Source organism: Seriola lalandi, unplaced genomic scaffold (assembly GCF_002814215.2).
Source record: "Seriola lalandi dorsalis isolate HSWRI2012SDOR001 ecotype SW California unplaced genomic scaffold, Sedor1 jcf7180002054985, whole genome shotgun sequence".
Lineage (NCBI taxonomy): Eukaryota > Metazoa > Chordata > Actinopteri > Carangiformes > Carangidae > Seriola > Seriola lalandi.
This window is the reverse complement of record NW_019525534.1, coordinates 852,105-869,424: the sequence shown is the minus strand read 5'-3', so window position 1 is coordinate 869,424 and position 17,320 is coordinate 852,105. Positions and strand designations below refer to the sequence as shown.

General features: G+C 41.9%; 1 protein-coding gene across 1 annotated transcript; it reads right to left on the bottom strand.

The window, feature by feature from the left end:
- Positions 1 to 1,985: 1,985 nt before the first annotated feature.
- rfx5 (regulatory factor X, 5) lies at positions 1,986 to 17,205 on the bottom strand. Its single transcript, XM_087171339.1, has 11 exons — positions 17,168 to 17,205; positions 14,235 to 14,389; positions 13,924 to 13,957; positions 13,724 to 13,806; positions 13,434 to 13,556; positions 13,231 to 13,347; positions 12,720 to 12,798; positions 12,208 to 12,406; positions 11,575 to 11,657; positions 11,363 to 11,491; positions 1,986 to 11,209 (listed from the first exon to the last, which is right to left on the bottom strand). The coding sequence occupies exons 2-11, from the start codon at positions 14,354 to 14,356 to the stop codon at positions 10,046 to 10,048; spliced, it is 2,133 nt and encodes a 710-aa protein (XP_087027465.1). The 5' UTR covers positions 14,357 to 14,389; positions 17,168 to 17,205; the 3' UTR covers positions 1,986 to 10,045.
- Between the last annotated feature and the right edge of the window lie 115 nt (positions 17,206 to 17,320).

Genomic DNA, 17,320 nt, shown 5'->3' with positions numbered 1-17,320 from the left:
GACTAGCAGCAAACATTCACTGCCTGCAGCTTCTCTGGTGATTGATTTTGATTTATATTACAATGTATTAAATATCTTTGGATTTTGGACAATTGATCATATAGAACAAATATTCTGAAGGTGTCATTATTTCACTTTTATATAATTTCACAGAAAAAAGATGTATTATAAAATTAATCTTCAGATTTTTCAATAATGAAAACAATTAAAAGTTCCAGTCCCAAAGCTGTTCCTCTCTTTGTGGATGTTCTGTTTGCTATTTACTTAAAGTTTAATTAAAACAACCATGTAATGATAGACATAAATATATACAGGTCCCCTTGAAAACGATATTTGGAGAATAATTGCTTAACCTCACCAATGTAAATGTTTGTGTTATTATTGAATCAAAAAAATCTTGTTTATTTTGTTACTGACGCAAGGTGAAAAATATTCAGTTCCTTTTCATGTAATGAGTATCATTATTAGCAAAGTTAATTATCAGTTATCAGAGTTCAGAGAGTCAGTTCAGATGTATAACCTACATGTAACCTGCACAGCGTATTTTACAGTAAAGCATCAGACCATTGCAATTCAAATTCTTTTAGATTTTATTTTGAAGACAGAATTGCACCAGTTCCGGTTATCCTGACAGAGCTGCTGGTTTTGGTTCTGTTTCCGTTTGGAACAAAATATTCAGCCCCCACGTTTCCTGAAATAAACCATTTTCAGTGACGACTGTCGCTGGTTCATCTGGATTCTGTCATATTTACCTTTAAATGGATTAATTACTTCATCAGGTTTTGTTTTATTATATTTTCTTCTCTGTTTTTTATGACACTGATTGATTCTCTCCTTTCTTCTATAGTATTATCATTTTTATTGTCATTATTAATTATTGTTGTTGTTAGTGGTAACACATTTCATAACATATTATTTGACTATATGTCATTATATATAAACTATATGATACACTAATCATATTACTTCTTTCCATATCATGATACATGTTAGATTTTAATGTGTCATTGTAATATTGTGTGTATTGAGGTCCAAAAGTCTCAGACCGCTCATCTTATTCTATTTTACATTTGTTCTGAATGTAGAAAAAAATCTTTTCATTACAAATTAAAATAATATCAGATTGAACAAATTGAGTGAAAAGTTGAATCTTGAAAAATGAAAAAAAAAATGTTCATGAATTTCAGATTATGTTAGTATTTATCTCCAAATTTCTTTGATGACAGCATTAACTGGGGCTGACCCATGTTCTCCCATCTGACAGTGGTTCAGAGAAGACAAACTCCTGAATGTAATCTGATTCAGATGTGTATATTTATTATTACTTATACCTATATTTATATTATGTTTTGTACATACACTGTCGTTATGCATGTGTATGGCCTAAGGCATTTTTGTATATGACTGTTTTACTGCATATATTTTCATATATTTTTGTCTATCTTATTTATTATGCCCTACCTAAATATGATTAATATTTGCGGCCTTATTTATCATAAGGTATATTATGGATATAGCTTTTAAATTTCCGTTCAAACTCATGTTCTGTCACATTTGTTTCATTTTAATCGTTTTATTTAAACTGTCTCATGTGTAAACCCTTCCTGCAGCTCAACAAAATAGGTTTTCTGATATTTTCATTTTTAGAAACACAAAATTCAACCTGAAGCAGGAAATGAAGAAGAAAAGCTCCAAATGTTAGAGTACAGAGCCTCCTGGTGACCGACAGAGGGAACAACAGAGGAGAAGAAAGGAAAGGAAAGAGTAAGACAAAGAAAAAGAAGTAAAGGACACACACACAAAAAATTAATAAGAGGGAGCAAATGAGGACAAAGAAACAAATAATAAGGAAAAGAAAAAAAGGATGTGAAACAAAAAGAGGAAAGGAAAGAATGCAAAAGGAAAGGAAGTGAAATGAGAGGCAAGCAAAACAGAAAAGTGGGGAAGGAAAGAGGAAAGAAAAAGGAATAGAGGCAGAAGCAGAATCAGTGTTTTCTGCCAGTGAACGTCACATCCTTTATTCCAGTCAGTCAGCGTAGGAAAATAGATTCACATTAATGTTCTGAGTCTGTCCTCTGTCACAACAAACAGCAGAAACACACAAACAAACAAAACAAACTCACATAGGTAAAGTAAAGGTGCATTTCACTGATTTGGTATCCAAACCAAAGGGCAGAGGAGGGACGGTTCATTTTCTTTTCACGGTTGGACCGATGTCGTCCTCCCACTTCAATGAAGAATTTCAGGAGTGAAGTGCAAAAAAGAAAAAAAAGAAAAGAAAAAAAAAGCCAGCAGGCAGCAGGTTACAGGGGAAGAAAAACTAACATTTCTCCAAACTGTTAAAGTGAATAATATACAAAAACAGACAGTCACAGGAAAACCATGCAGGAAGCCGCTGCGTCTCCCATAAAGCAAACATAGATTTAAAAAGTCTCAACAGCGACAGTAAGAATAATAATAATAAAATCTGCACATCAACAAGTTGTACAACTGTATGAAAGAGCAACAACAGACGGCAACAGGAAACAAAACAGATAAATTAACAAAAAGAAAACTCTTACTGGATTAATAGCAACACTGACAGCAAAACAAGTTGATTGAAATAGTCTCAGAGTGAACAGAAAATCACAGCATGAAGCTCCAAGTGCTGCTGTTTGATGTCAGAGTCCCACTCAGGTTCACTGATGAGTCTGTGGACACAAAACTGGACCATAACCCCCAAACTGGTCTGGAGGACTGTACTACACTACCCAGAGTTCCTGAGCCTGCGAGGTAGCAGCGCCTGGAATGCTCAGGGAAAGAGAAAAAAAACAGTTCCCTTTATTGTCGACTCAAAAACATGAGCTGAAGAAGAAAAAACTGCTCCAGTGAATTCAATTATAAAACTCTGACTGGGTCTGTGACAGAAAACAGGACCACTTCCAGCTTAGACTGGGAGTTCACCACCACCATCACCACATTAACTGCAGTGTTTGACCAGGATCAGCTCATCGTACAAACGTCTCGTCATCTTGTCACTAAAACTGCTGACTCACCTTCAGTCCACTCATCAGACTTCATCTGCGTCACGTTTATATTTTTTTTGTTGCAGTGAGAATAAAAATAATAATAAAGTAAATTTAAAGTGAATTTAATTTAGTTTTACTTCCCTTTCACATTTAGTTTTGATAAAAAACAGTAAACTGAATTTCTTGTTTTATTTTTTGAAGACACTGCTTTCACCTCTCCTGGGTCATTCACACGTTGATGTCACTGCCGAGTCATTCGTGTAACGTCCAATTAATGAAGTTGTGAACTGGTTTGAAAGCACAACCTGATTAATTGGATTCTGACTAACTGATTAACTCTCACATGACTAGGTGACTTTAACGACACTCGGAGGATGATGACCCAGAAGATATTAAAGGACGAGGTAACTATTTTTCAAGTCTGTCCTAAAACAAGAGTCAGGTGTCAAATGAACATTACAACTTATACATTAGTGTAAGTGACGGGGGACAAAATCCACAGTCTTTCTGTTAAATGTGAATTCAAGTCTTTTTCTGGAGCTAATTTTAGGCTTCACATTAGCTAATTAGTCAAATCAAGTGGTTATCTATCTTCCTTCCCTTAGAACTCAACAGGGAAACAAAAAGAGGGAATTTTATACTAAAAAGGTTGCAACTTTGGAAGCTATCTATGTGATTTGTCTCAAACTCAGACTGCTGAAGCCTCAGATAAACTCTGCTTAAACCTTTGAATAAATCTGTTCACAGAACCAGGACTGTAGATTTTGTCCTCCACCACTTTGAAAACACATTTGGATGGGATCTGTCCAAGACCGACTTGAAAAACTGTGAAGCTATCCCTGAGACTCCAAGGTGAGTTGATGTGTCTTAAAGATATAAAACAACAAATCTAGTTCCCTTTGACTTTGTAACTTTAGAGATCACTTGATCCACGTGTTGAGAATTGTCTTCTTCCTGTGAACCTGCATGAGGTTTTCAGGCTGAGAGAACCCGTTTTTAGGGAATAAAAACATCTTCACTAAACTGTTCCATTAAAAAAATCTTTGATGAGTCTGGTTTCGTGCTGGTTGAATCAAAAGTGAATGGACAACACTTAATGTCTCTCTGTGCGTCATTTTAACATCAATAAAACCTGGTGAATGTTGGAACATTTGTGAAATAATAATGACATGAGATCAGACGAAGTGACTATAAAATTAATTTAGCAAAAATGTGAAGTTAAAAATGATGTATCACAAACAGATCCAGTACAGGAAGTGACATCAGAGGACGTTGCGTCTTTGAGTCCGATCCTCTAAGGTCAATGCACTGCTACCCGAATCCCGATCCTTTTATCTTTGATTATCTGACCCGTGTCTGTTTTTGTTTTCTTGTTTTCTTTTTGAGCGACATGGCTCCACAGTGAAAGATTCCAACAAGCACCACCACCTTCAAACCGACGTTCCCAGTGCAGGGCCAAACTGAGCAAAAATTAAGTTTTCTTGTCTTCACTGACTTCTTGTGAAATATTTCTCAACTCCTTTAAGATCCTGACAGCCACAGCCACTCCGGAAAGTGACTTCCAGAGTGATGCCAGTCTTTCAGACACAGGTCCAAAGAGCCAAACTTGGGCTTATTGTTCTCATGGACTTCCTCTAAGCCATTTCTCAAACTTGAACTTGACTTTTACATTGCAGCTGATGCAGTTTTCCCCAGTCAGGCCAGTTAGGTGACCAAAGTCCTATCTCTGACTTTCCCTGAGCCATTTCTCTGATTTCTGTTAGGTCTTAAATTCCACAGTGCTGCTCATTTTTCATGCTCCTTCCAAACATTTACAATTATTAAAGGAAACTGTATATGTTCAGTAGCCTAGGTCACCCAGTTAAAGAACCAAAGTGGGCAAAACCAGGGTTTCATCCCATTTGACCTAAGCTGAACTAATTTTTGAACTGCTTTTAGATGCAGATTTCCACGGAGCTGCTGGACTTCAAGTCCATTTTCAAACATTCAACCAGTGTCCACAGGAAACATTGCATGTCCAGCTGGCTGTTAGTGGTCCAAACTGTTCCAAACTGAGACATCCTCCATCACTGACTTGCCCTGAACCCTTTCTTGAGCTCCTGACCAAACTTATTTCATATGTCCAGTTTGCCAAGTTTAGCCCAGTAGGTCCTGCAGAGGGAACACAGCTGGTGTGTCACCTCAGGTGTCACTCCGAACATTGACAGCAGATTCCCAACAAGACGCTCAAAGCAACATTTCACTGATGCTGGCTCTGGGATACATCTGATCTGCTTTCTGGATAAATATTGTTAGTCTTATACTTCAGTTGAATGAAATTGCAGACCTCTGATGGGGCTTTACGAAATCAGTTTGACAGTTTGAAATTATGAACCCAGTCATTAAGTGAAGACAGTAAAATTAGATCTCCAGCTAATGACAGCAACTTGTTGAACAGCCCAACAGGTAACTTTGTCCAATGAGTTGCGCTCATTTATTGGACACTACAGAATTGAAGACGAATCAAGGCCTCAGAATCTTTTAAAGGAAGTTATAATTGGATGTTCTTTCTGAAACTGACAATCACACATCAACAAGTGTAGATCAACAAGTCCCAGGTCAAGACCTACGAGTCCCAAGTCAACACTAACAAGTACCAAGTCAACAGTAGTAAATCAAGACCAACAAGTCCCAAGTCAAGAACAGTTCCGAGTAAAGTCCTGAGCCAAAACCAACAAGCCCAAAGTCAAAACTAACAAGCCCAAAGTCAAAAACAAGTACTAAATCAAGACCAAGTCCTAAGTCAAGTTCAAACACAGTTCTTGTCATATTATCCAAGAAGTTAAGAACAAGTCCCTTCCAATGTCCCAAGTCACAACCAACAAATCCCAACTAAAGAGCAACAGTACAAGTCAATTCCCAAGTCAACAACAACAACAAATCTCGAGTCTTCCCAAGTCAACATGAACTAGATATTAGTCTAGTCCAGAGTAAAGACCATTAAGTTGTTGAAAGTCAAGACCCCAAGTAAACTCCAAGTCCTAATCCTTGTGTGTCAAGTCCTAAACATCCTGTTATTTGCCTGCAGATCTGACAATTACACCTTTCGATCCTGCTTGTGCAATGTGATATTCAATGTCATTGACTGGTTGCACACCTACATTTAAATCTTTGGGGGTTTTTTTTGGAGGATATCAGGTCCAAGTGAAGTCATGAGTCAGATTTTGTCATCAGAATACATGTCATACAATTAAGTTCAATTCAAGCAACATCACTGATCAAGTGAAATGTTGCTTTAAACCATCCGTCTGGTTTTGCTCTCCATTTACTGCAACTTTAATATAACAGAATGTATTTCCCTCTTTATTCTACTAAACTCTCTACTGAACAGTTTAAAAGAGAAGCATTATTTTGACCAAATTCTTGCAATAAAAAATAAAGCCGACACTGCGTGGTCGGTCTCTAGCTGAGTGCAAGCATAAAGCAGAACATTACATCACTCATAAATACTCAATGTATTTTCTCAATGCATATAACAATAAATTCATAACATACAAGGACTTTCTTGTTTTAACTTTTTAACAGTGCAACTTTTCATTTGTTTCAGTTCTGTCTGAAAAGGGCTGGGGCTCACCTAAAGGGAGACCGAGACATTTTAGTCGAGGCATTTCTCCACCTTGTGGAAAAAAGTTTACATACTGGCACTTCACTTTAGTGATAGAAAATTACATATTACCATCATCAGTGCTCCTGTTAATTATAAATTATTGGGAGTGCTGTAGTAGCAAGCATCTAAGCTAGACTACACTCACTTCATGGCAAAGGACAAGTGTTGAAACTCACTTTCCCATCATGCAACAAGTATGATTTTAACAGTCAAAAGTTTTCGGCGTCCCTTTAACTGACCTGAAGCTCTCGTTGTCACAGGACGGAGAGGGAAACAAGGACACACACACAGCTGTATTCATACCTCGACAAAAAGGTTTTTTTTGTAAAAATTTGATGACAGAATGGAAAACTGCAAGGACAGACGGCAACACCAAGGCCTGCGGTTTGTAGCACCAACAATGAAGAAGATGCCCCCACGCAGAGTGAGAGGCAGTTTGGCAGAGGCGAAGAACAAACATCAGCAATATGACATAGTTTTAAGTTTGAACATGAAACAATTTCCAACATGTTCCTGGTCGTCACAAGATGTTAATATTCTTGCTTCTTCTTAAATTCTACTTAAATTAATGGTAGTTCGTCCAGAGCTAAAATGATCAGTCGACTGACAGAAAATTATTTGGATAATAGACTGTTTTAGTTCATTTTCCAGCAAAAATACCAAAAATGACCAAATATCAACTTTTCAATGGTGAGAATTACGTGATATTGTTGTTTTGGACTGTGAAGATGTCACCATTTTCTTACATTTTACAGTCAAATGGGATTTTCTGTTGTTTCACAGCTCGTGTCAATGACAGGAACCAGAAAGAACAGCAGGACCTCTGAATGGTCATGTCACATTGCTGATCCAGACAGTGATCAGGAAGTTAGTGCAAAGGGCGCATGGCAACGTACAACAATAGCTAAGCAGGCTAATTATGTAGGCTAAAACTTGAGTGCTACAGAAGCCCATTGTGAACACGTGGCAACTAACTTTGTGCTTTGCTCTCTGTGCCTGAGCTGAAGCCTTTGTCTTCAACAGGAAAGGACAAATTTCAAACTTCTGTTTCCGTTTACGGAGGCTGCAACGAGACGAGCACATTACACCAAACTGTTTATCCCAGCGCGCTCAGCTGGGGGGTGAATGAAGACGTGGGGGGCATTTTGTGGCAAATTAAGTGCTAACATCAGTCTTACATGTTTGGCGTCTCACTCTCAGGGTAAAAGAGTGATTAGACTTCAAACGAAAAAACACTGTCGAGTCCCGCTGTGGTCGTAAGGGCTGGGTATCACATCTCAGTACCTCTTTAGTACTTTCTCTAGTACACTCTTTAGAACTTCCTGTCAAAATGTATTATCTTGTTTTCTAGATTTACAGTAAATCAATTGAACTTAGACCAAATTTAACACTTGAAAACTCCAGCTTTCTTTACATGAAGGTCATGTGCGACAGTTATATTCTCCAGCACTGACGGACAACATATATTTAAATGTTTGTTTAATGCACATGGAAACTGAAATGTCAAAAGTTGTTTTACAGGAGATGTGTGTAAAGCTACAATGATGAGTCAATCATTAATCTGCAAATATTTTGAAAATCGATGAATGAGCAGATAAATTGATACTGAAAGTGATCATTGGTTGCAGCACTAGTGTGTGGGACTATTTCAAACAAACAAATAAAATACAACAGGTTCATCAGTGAACTTTAGAGGAGCTGGGAGGTGGATTTTGTGACCAGCTGGGCAATATGCTAAACTAAGCTAACCAGCTGTACAGACGTAAAGTGGTATCAGTCTGAACATCTAACTCTCACAGAGAATGAGACAAAGCCGCTGAATCTTCCTTGGCCTACAGTTAGTATCATCTGCTGCTTGTGATACTTGTCATTTAAATCAGTGAAAGATTCAAAACCACTGTCAATTGATCTGCTCATTATCTCTTTAATAACCGTTTGGTCTATTAAACATCAGAAAACTATTTTTAAAAAGTCATTAAATGTCTAGTTTTGTTCGACTTAAACCATTATATAATTTGTGCGTCTGGACCTGGATCCATTAAATATTAGGAACTGATGCTTGAAAATGACTTAAACAATGAATCAACTCGTTACAGCTAATTTAAATAAAACCCAACCCTGACGATCACAGGCATGAAACGGAAAGCCTTCAACTCTACAACAAACGTGGCCACCGCCCGCCACAGACCCGTCACCGACATGAGGTGTTTTTGTGCCTTTTTTAATTTATTAAAATAAAATCTTCTCATTAAAGTCATTTAAATTTTATGAAATTAATTTAAGACCAAATGATGTGATACCATTGTTGACCTGCAGGTGCTTCTGATAAATAACGTGAAATAATAAATTATTAAAAACTATCCCTAATTTCATATGTAATGGCTCATTTTACACCATTTTTGGGTGTTGGGTAATTATGAGACACACACAGAGAGAGAGAGAGAGAGAGAGAGAGAGAGAGAGAGAGAGAGAACAGAGAGAGATAGAGAGAGAGAGAGAGAGAGACAGAGAGAGATAGAAAGAGAGAGAGAGATCTACTAAACCAACACTAATAACAACACAACTAACCCAAGCTGTTTAAAACAGAGGAGCTCTTTAAAGAGGAGAGCAGAGCCGAGCTTCGATTCACATTCAGTCAAAAAGTCACTCTTCAGCAGCTGCTTCACATCCTCAAATCTTTTTCCTCCAGTATTTCTATGAGCTGGACTGAAGGTGAACCGAGGACAAGCTCTGTTAAAGAGGTCATTTCTTTCATATTTAGCACAAAGAACCTTCTCAAGGCTCTGACCCGTAGTACCTACTGTATCTATCGACTTCAGGCTGAACTCCGTCTACACACCTCCTTCCCCTCTTACTCTTATCTTTCACCTTTCCTCCTTCCTTTACATCTTTTCTTTTATATGTCCTTTTTTTTTTCTACAAATCGATCGATCTGAAGCAGTGGAAGCAGACGACCAAACCCCAGCACAGAGAATGGGAGGAGAATGCGGAGGTAAGGAGGCAAGGAAGAAAGAAAGCCAGGTAAAAGAGGAAGGTATGATTTCAGGCTCTTCCACCTGAGCAGTGGTTGTCCTGGTTTCAGCCACAGTTGACAGACAGACAGACAGACAGACAGACAGACAGACAGACAGACATGCAGTTAAAGTATCACAGGTTTCTAACAGCATCCAGTCTGTTTACAAGTGCAATGGGAGTCAGTGGAAGGACAGCGTGTCGAGGTTTTGGCTTCATTTATCCTCCTTGATTGGCTCTCTGCTGTCACCAATCTGGGATTTCCACCAATTAGGAAGAGGAGAGGTAAGGGGGCGGGGCTGTGTTGCAGGTGAGGTAAAAGCTGAGTGAGGGTGGAGGGCTGATAAAAAAGACAAAGGAGGAAGAAGAGTGATGAGAGCTACTGTCCCTCTCTCTTTGAGGAGGTGCTGCTGCCCTCTCCCCCATCCTCCTCCTCACTCATCACCACTGTGGTGGAGGAGGTGGAGGAGGAGGGGGCAGGAGCAGGAGCAGCAGAAGAAGAGGAAGAGATGGAGGTGGAAGGAGGCATCAGTGGGTTGATGTACAGCTCCATTGGCGTCAGCGTAATCTCCACCTCCCCCCGCTCCTCATGCACTGTGGGCAGGGGAACAGGAGGAGGAGGAGGGTGGAGGTGTGCTGCAGGTGGAGGGGTGGTGCTGCTGTTGTTATTGCTCGGTCTCGGAGCTTTCTGGATCACCTCCACCTTTGGGGTCCGACCTGACGCAGCCAGCTCCCAGCTGGGGTTCCCTGGACTCTGGAGCAGCAGCAGCGGCCGGCTGTGGCGGTCTGGTTCTGCTGCCCCGCTCGTCTGACACTGCACCACCACCCCGCGGTGCTCTGACACCGCCGGCAGCTGACTCAGAACCAGCCCAGACTGGTCCTGAATTACCAGCTCCAGTACTGGCTGCGAGGAAGAGGACGCGGAGGAAGAGGCTTTCTGGATGACACCGCCGGTCAGCGAGGTGATGATGGGAGGGTGTGAAGGAGGTGCAGGAGGTGGGGGCGGAGGAGGAAGAGCAGCAGCAGCAGGAGGTGGAGGAGCAGGCAAGGCGTCCTCCGGCCTAGGTTTTCTCGGTCGTCCACGTTTTCGTTTCACCGGAGGAGCATTGGCAGCTGAGCCACTGGACACACCTGATGCACCACCTGATGTCACCACCTCCAGGGGGCGCTTGTTGGCATTCCCTCGTACCTTCTGGACCACAGAGGTGGGGGCTGCTGGGGCGTGATGCTGCTGAGGAGGAGGAGGTGGTGGTGGAGGTGGCACCACTTTCTCCCTCTCGTAGGACAGGCAGCTCTGAGGCAGGATCATCAATGGGACTGGCCCGCCCTGCTGCTGGGGCAGCGTCGCCATGGCAATGACCTTCACCCCACCCCCGCTAGCGGCAGCGGCTGCAGCCGGACCTCCAGGTCCGGATGCCCCCCCGACACCTGAGGCGTCTTTGGGTGCCAGCGAGGGCGGAGAGGAGCGGACCGAGAGCTGGGTCTTATCAGGGATGGAGCTCCGAGGGAGGATTCTGGGTAACTGCTTCATGAAGGCCTCCACCTGCACCACATCAACAATCAGTTTTTATATCACTTATTGATATGTTTATTGATAACTGTGGAAAAAAACTAAACAAAGTGACTTCAATTGGTACAAGAAATAAACGGTGTTGGAGGTGGACACAGGTGCAGACATGCCGAGGTGTTGACTTACCGCAGGGCGCAGTGAGGAAGAGGAGGAAGAGGGAGGAGGAGTGTCCAGGGCGGAGGGTTTGGCTGCTGATGATTTGTCTCCAGATGACGGCTTCAGTGAAGACAAGGTGGACGAGTCTCCGAGCTCCTTCTGCAGACAGACAGGAAGCAGTGAGCAGCAGAGACAGACAGACAGACTGTGGTCAGTGACTGAACACAAACACGAGTGAGCACCTTCTGATCTGCAGCTCCATCACCCTCAGCTTTAGAGATGACCGGCGTCTTCTTGATGACCTTGTGGGGTTTGGCTGGACCTCCTACACAGACAGACACAAACATGAGTCAATCATCTCTTGACAAACAGCAGCAGATGGTCCGTGTCACTGTCATGGACCACAGAGGGACATAATGTGACATCAGACAGGACTAACAACCTCGGTCGCTGCATTTGAGACCTTAACCTCCTAAGACCCGAGCTCTATTCTTTGCTATATAGGCTGATTGGGACCTGAGAAAAATGATGTCCACATACGAGGACATTAGTTTTAAATTTCGATTACTGAGTGGCAGTATAATATCCTCATATGTGGTCACCAGGCCCTTGTTGAGAAAAAGTTAGTATTGTGGGCTAGAGAACCCAAAATGTGAGGTCCACATATGTGGACGCCAGGTCCTAGGAGGTTAAATATGGAAGAAACCCATGATCCGTTTCTCCACATCCATGTTAGATTGTCTTAGTTGCAGGTTTTGAGCTAAAAACCACGCAGCTTGTACATCTAATGCTCTTCAGAAGTATTTGATGTCGTAGCAGATGTGAACGCAACACAATTTTGTTTCATCAATCAAGACAGTTTGTGTGCGTCAGACCTGCGAGTGCTGCGGAGGTGACCAGCTCGGCCTGGCTGCATCGAGGGTTGACAATATGCTCCTGGATCAGGTAACGAGCGATCTCCACCACCGTGTCGAAGGAACGCTTCAGGATCTTCTGTGCCCAATCACAGATCAGCTCGCACGCCGCCTCTGTCACTTCCTGTTTGTAGGTCTGGACCAGCTCGGTCAGCTCCGCCTGAGGACGACGAGGATGAAGAGGAGGGAATGTCAGCAGGACTCAGCTGAAACTTCTACAACAACTCCAGAGGATGTTCATGGACATTAAGGGTCTGATTTCCGTTAGAATTTTTGCATTACGTTTTTATTTCACATTTAAACCACAAATGGAATTAAAATAAATAAAAAGACACACTCCTTCAAACAACATATCATACATAACAAAACATATCACACCCAGGAACCACGGACAAAACAAGAAGCTTCTACTCAGACTGCAATTGTGGCATGTGTGTGTGAATGTGTGAATCTGTGAATGTGTGTGTGAGTACCGGGTCATTCTTCAGGTCCAGGTTGGGCAACAGAGGCATGTTGAGGACTGTCTTCCTCCTGATGCCGCTGTAACAGTACGTATCAGCCGGGCAGGTTAGGGAATTCAACCAGCAGCATTGACAGAGACTGACCTGTGCAGCCTGTGAGCACCAGGCCTCGGTATCAAACTACATCATCACAGCAAGAGTCAAGTCTTAGTCAACCACCTGCAGAATCACACACTGCAGCTCCTGATCAGTGAAACCAGCCTGTATCATCTTTCACATGGACGCTGTGTGAGAACAGGTACAAAGTACCTTTTACATTTAGCCTTAAACACACCTGTAACCATGTGTAATACAACGAGGGCAACTCCTGCAGCTTCAAAATGCTTAGAAGATTTGAAAAGGAGGACAAAAAAACAAAGTTTCTTCAGTTTTTGTCAAGAAAAATCAACAAAACTCAAATCACTCAGAAAAGAAAGAACCAAAATCTAAAGTGTCAGTCGGGTGTGTCCGGGTCAAAGGATATTTGGACTGTCCTCTGCCTCCAAGCCGCCGGGCTTTGATGTTGGGGAAAATGTCTCTGATGATCTTCCCGAAGTTGGCGGCGCTCAGAGGACGATGCTGCAGGTTCTCGCAGTATCTCCTGGAGGACACAGAGTCATGAGAGATCACATGACCCGACAACAACTTTAGAAAACGTAAGTTGTGTGTCTGTGTGGGTTTTCTCACTTGTATGTCTCATAGACGTCCTGTTTGGGCAGGCAGGTGTCTGAGTGTTCTTCCAGGTGACTGCGGATCCAATTACAGGTGTGAAGCTGGTCGGCAGTGTTGAAGGAGCTGGAGTCACCACCACTACACACACAAACACACACACACACACACACACACACACACACACACACACACACACACACACACACACACACACACAGCTAAGTTCAGTGGCAAACACACTTCTGTATTCCTGTCAAATTACATGTGATTAAAACATTTCTTTGTCAAACAGCAGCAGCGCTGACCTCTTGTCTCCAGAGCTGGGTCCAGAGGGCAGCTGGAGGTACAGGTACAGCTTGTCATTGTCAGAGAAACGCTGAACGTCTTGCTGTTAAAGCAGAACAGAACAGGTCACACTTGAGCTATGAGGGGAGCTGCATACATTACTGATCTGCTGTGTGTCATTAACAGGTTTCACTAAACAGGACAACAGTGTTATTCTTACCAGGATCTGATCCACTTTGGTCTGAACACTCTTACTGCAAGACAGAGAGCACACCAATCAGAAACCTCTTCATGTTTAGTCAGAGATGAGCAGGATGTGGTGGAAACAGGTGTGTCCTGAAAACTGAGGTGGAAAATCTACAGACTGATCCTTTAATGAACTGAAGTGCCCATAAGCTAGACATTAATGTTCTGTTTAGTTCAGTCCAGGCTGTGTGTTTGGACCTAAATGGAAAAATTTGTTCTTTCAAAACATCCATTCAGTTTCAAAAACTTTCAAGGCCTTAAATCTTGACAGCAGAATCGACTTACGAGATGTTGTTCTTGAGTTTCTGTAGGAGCATGCTGGGCTCAGTGTCGCCCTCCCCTGCCTCCAGACTGCCCTCCCCCCGACGGGAGGCTTCAGCCCGTGGGTGCCGCTGGTCCTCCGACATCTGGACCAACTAACCAGTGCTGAGCACCACCATCTGAGGGGGGTCACAGCGACACAAACACAAACACATCCACGTGACTCATTTAGAAAGGTTGCGTCCACATTTATTTCCAGGATAAGTGAGATCTGCCCTCACTGATATGTGAGGAAACAGTGACTGAACTTTGAATTAAGATTTTCACAGAACATAAACTGACAACTGACATTTTTTCAATCAATCAGCAATAATTTTAATAATCTATTTATTGTTTCATGAGGAAGAATCATAAAAAAAACTCTGGTTCCCTGGGGCTGCTTTGAAGATGTCATCTTGGGTACTGAGTATTAGTGTTGGCCTTTTTTCACTATTTTCTTAACAATAAAAAACTAATAAAAAAAAATCTGAATCAGTATATAAATGGAAATAGCTGCTAGAATAAACTCATACTGTGCCAACAAATTCAGTTCAAACCAGCAGACCTTCATTCACAGTTGTAGTTGAGTCTCCACAGATAGCAAACTGTCAAGCTGAGTTTTGGGGAAACATCCTGACACATTGCCAGATAATTAAAAAGCATTTATGCCCCTTCACATGTTGTATACTTAATGCTGTATAGGTTCATATTGAAATTGATTGAATCACCCTACACACAATGATCCAAAATGACAAATTAAAATCATGTTTTCAGAATTTTGTCACAGTTAAGTGTGAATATATACTGTCTTAAATTTAATATACATGTCCACCTATGACCATATAGTATTAGATTTTTGTTCGGGGAAAATTATGCAGCTGTAAAAACATATAAGCTGTTAAAGCAGATAAAGATTACTTTAAAAATCTCTCAGCAACGTGAAGAAGAGTTTTTAGACACGTAGATAACTCAGTGCTGGAAACATGTCAGTCGTTGCATAACAAGAGTTTGTGAGCTAATTAACTTGTGATGTATAAAGTTTCAGGATACCAACGTGTATTTATTGAAGCTCGGTGCATCGAGGAGAAAAGAGATGTTAATTATTAAGTTAACACCCATTTCTGTAGCTCAACCTCCCTGCAAGGCGTATTAACACAACTCACTACAGGTCCAACAAGTATACTCTTCACTGGACCCCAGCACCTCTCCATACAGGTGTGAAGAGTCAACAGGGAACCAACTCCTAAACAACGAATCAGGGGCCCCTGTGTTATGACTGCTTACTCCCTCCATCAGGATGCTACATTTATCATATCTTTATGACCTTGGTTGTTATGGTAGCTGCTACTAGGTCGTGTGCCAGCTTGACTCTGTCAGTGTCTTCACATCCATCCCTGACACAATGAACTACTGTTTTCAGGGCTCACTTCTAGGTGACCTGTGGAGACACTGATAATATAACCTTCAAACTTAAAAGACTAACTCCTTCACAGCTGGATCATTTCTCTGAGCACGTTTCTGCAGTGTTCACAAAACTGAATTTAAGACTTTTAAAATCACATAGAAACAGTTCAATACCTGTTTCACAGTCACACCTGAAAACAAACATGAAAAAAAACACCTGTAATTATTTTACTAGTACATGAATTTATTTATATTAATATGACATTTCTGTCTGTACTGCCCAGCTGGATTTAACAATCATATGTGACCTGGACCTGTATAGATTATCGAACAGGCCCCTAGACCCCTCTTGTCTCTGGGCCAGAGCCTCTGTATGAGGTTGAATAATCAAAAAATAAATAATTAATTTGCCAATTTAACTTTATGCTGAAATCAACACATTCTGAGTGGAGGAGCTTCCTCACATCTGTCTCCTGACAGTCCAGCTGTTACTGTCACAGCAGGAGAGAAAAAAACATTTACTCTGAAAATAAAATTGCAGACTTTTAAAAACCCCGTGACCCTCTTTTGAGGACAGTGGATTCAATGCTTTTCAAAGATTTTTTTTTTATGCTAGCACGCACCCTGCGTAACACCCTGTCTGACAGTGCTGTCTGTTGACCGGAGACAGACAGCCGGGTAGCTCCCGTCTCTTTCCCGGTACTGCAGCACCTGCAGACGCGCCGGAGCTGCACACTGCATTTTAACATTACACCACATTGTTCAGCTCAGATTTCAGCCCGGTAACAACCGCTAAAAAAGGCCAGCTGGCTGCCGGGAAGAGACACATGCCGGCTGTCACGGTGCCGTTAAACGTTACTACTACTACCGGAGCGGGAGGCATGTTTCTGTGGCGCAAAACACAGCCCGCTGCCGGCCACACTCACTCCTCACACCCGCTAACGTTAGCCATAGATGCAAACGTGTCAGCGGCCAAAATGTGACCGCAGTGCTCCCGGTGTCATGCCTGACGGCCGTGTTTACAGCGGGCGTAGCGCCGGTAGTCATGTGCCTGACATTTACTATGAACACACACCGACCCAGCAACATGTTACTGCCCAGCTAGCAGGCTATCTGACCGCAGACACCCTCTGCATTAGCAGCCTGAGACAGCGACACCCCAACACGTCAGCTGTTTTTAATACAGGCAGACCAGACAAACGTTTTAGAAACGGAGAGAACCACGTCTAACGGAGGAGGACAGGATCGTTCAGCTAACGCTGATGTTTGCCGCGCTCCGACATGGCTAGCTACAAGCTCGCTACGAACCATAAGATGCTAGCTAACTAGCCTAGCTAGTTGCTATCTGATAGCATTAGCTACCAAGCACTGAAACACCCCTTAAATATATTTTAAGACGCTATTTTTAATTTCAAAATAATTCCCAATGACAGTTAATTTATTCTGTTATTAATGTATGATCTGTTCAGTGAGTCCTATTTGAGTAATTATTTTAAAAAAGAAAAAGAAAGTACCTGAGCCAAGATACAGCAAAAATCCCCTTTCAGATTTTTTTGTGATTGGACGACTTTGTTATGTCTGCCTGACTACAAAGCCGACGTCTATTCCGATTGGTGCGCTGTCACAAATCCACCCGGATACCAAAAGTGGGTGAAATTCCATTCGTC

Coding starts and splice junctions, on each gene's coding strand:
- rfx5 (XM_087171339.1), bottom strand. CDS start 14,356: ATGTCGGAGGACCAGCGGCACCCACGGGCTGAAGCCTCCCGTCGGGGG. Junction 13,807..13,923: donor CCAAAGTGGATCAGATCCTG/GTAAGAATAACA, acceptor CTGCTTTAACAG/CAAGACGTTCAGCGTTTCTC. Junction 12,799..13,230: donor GGAGGCAGAGGACAGTCCAA/ATATCCTTTGAC, acceptor CCCGGCTGATAC/GTACTGTTACAGCGGCATCA.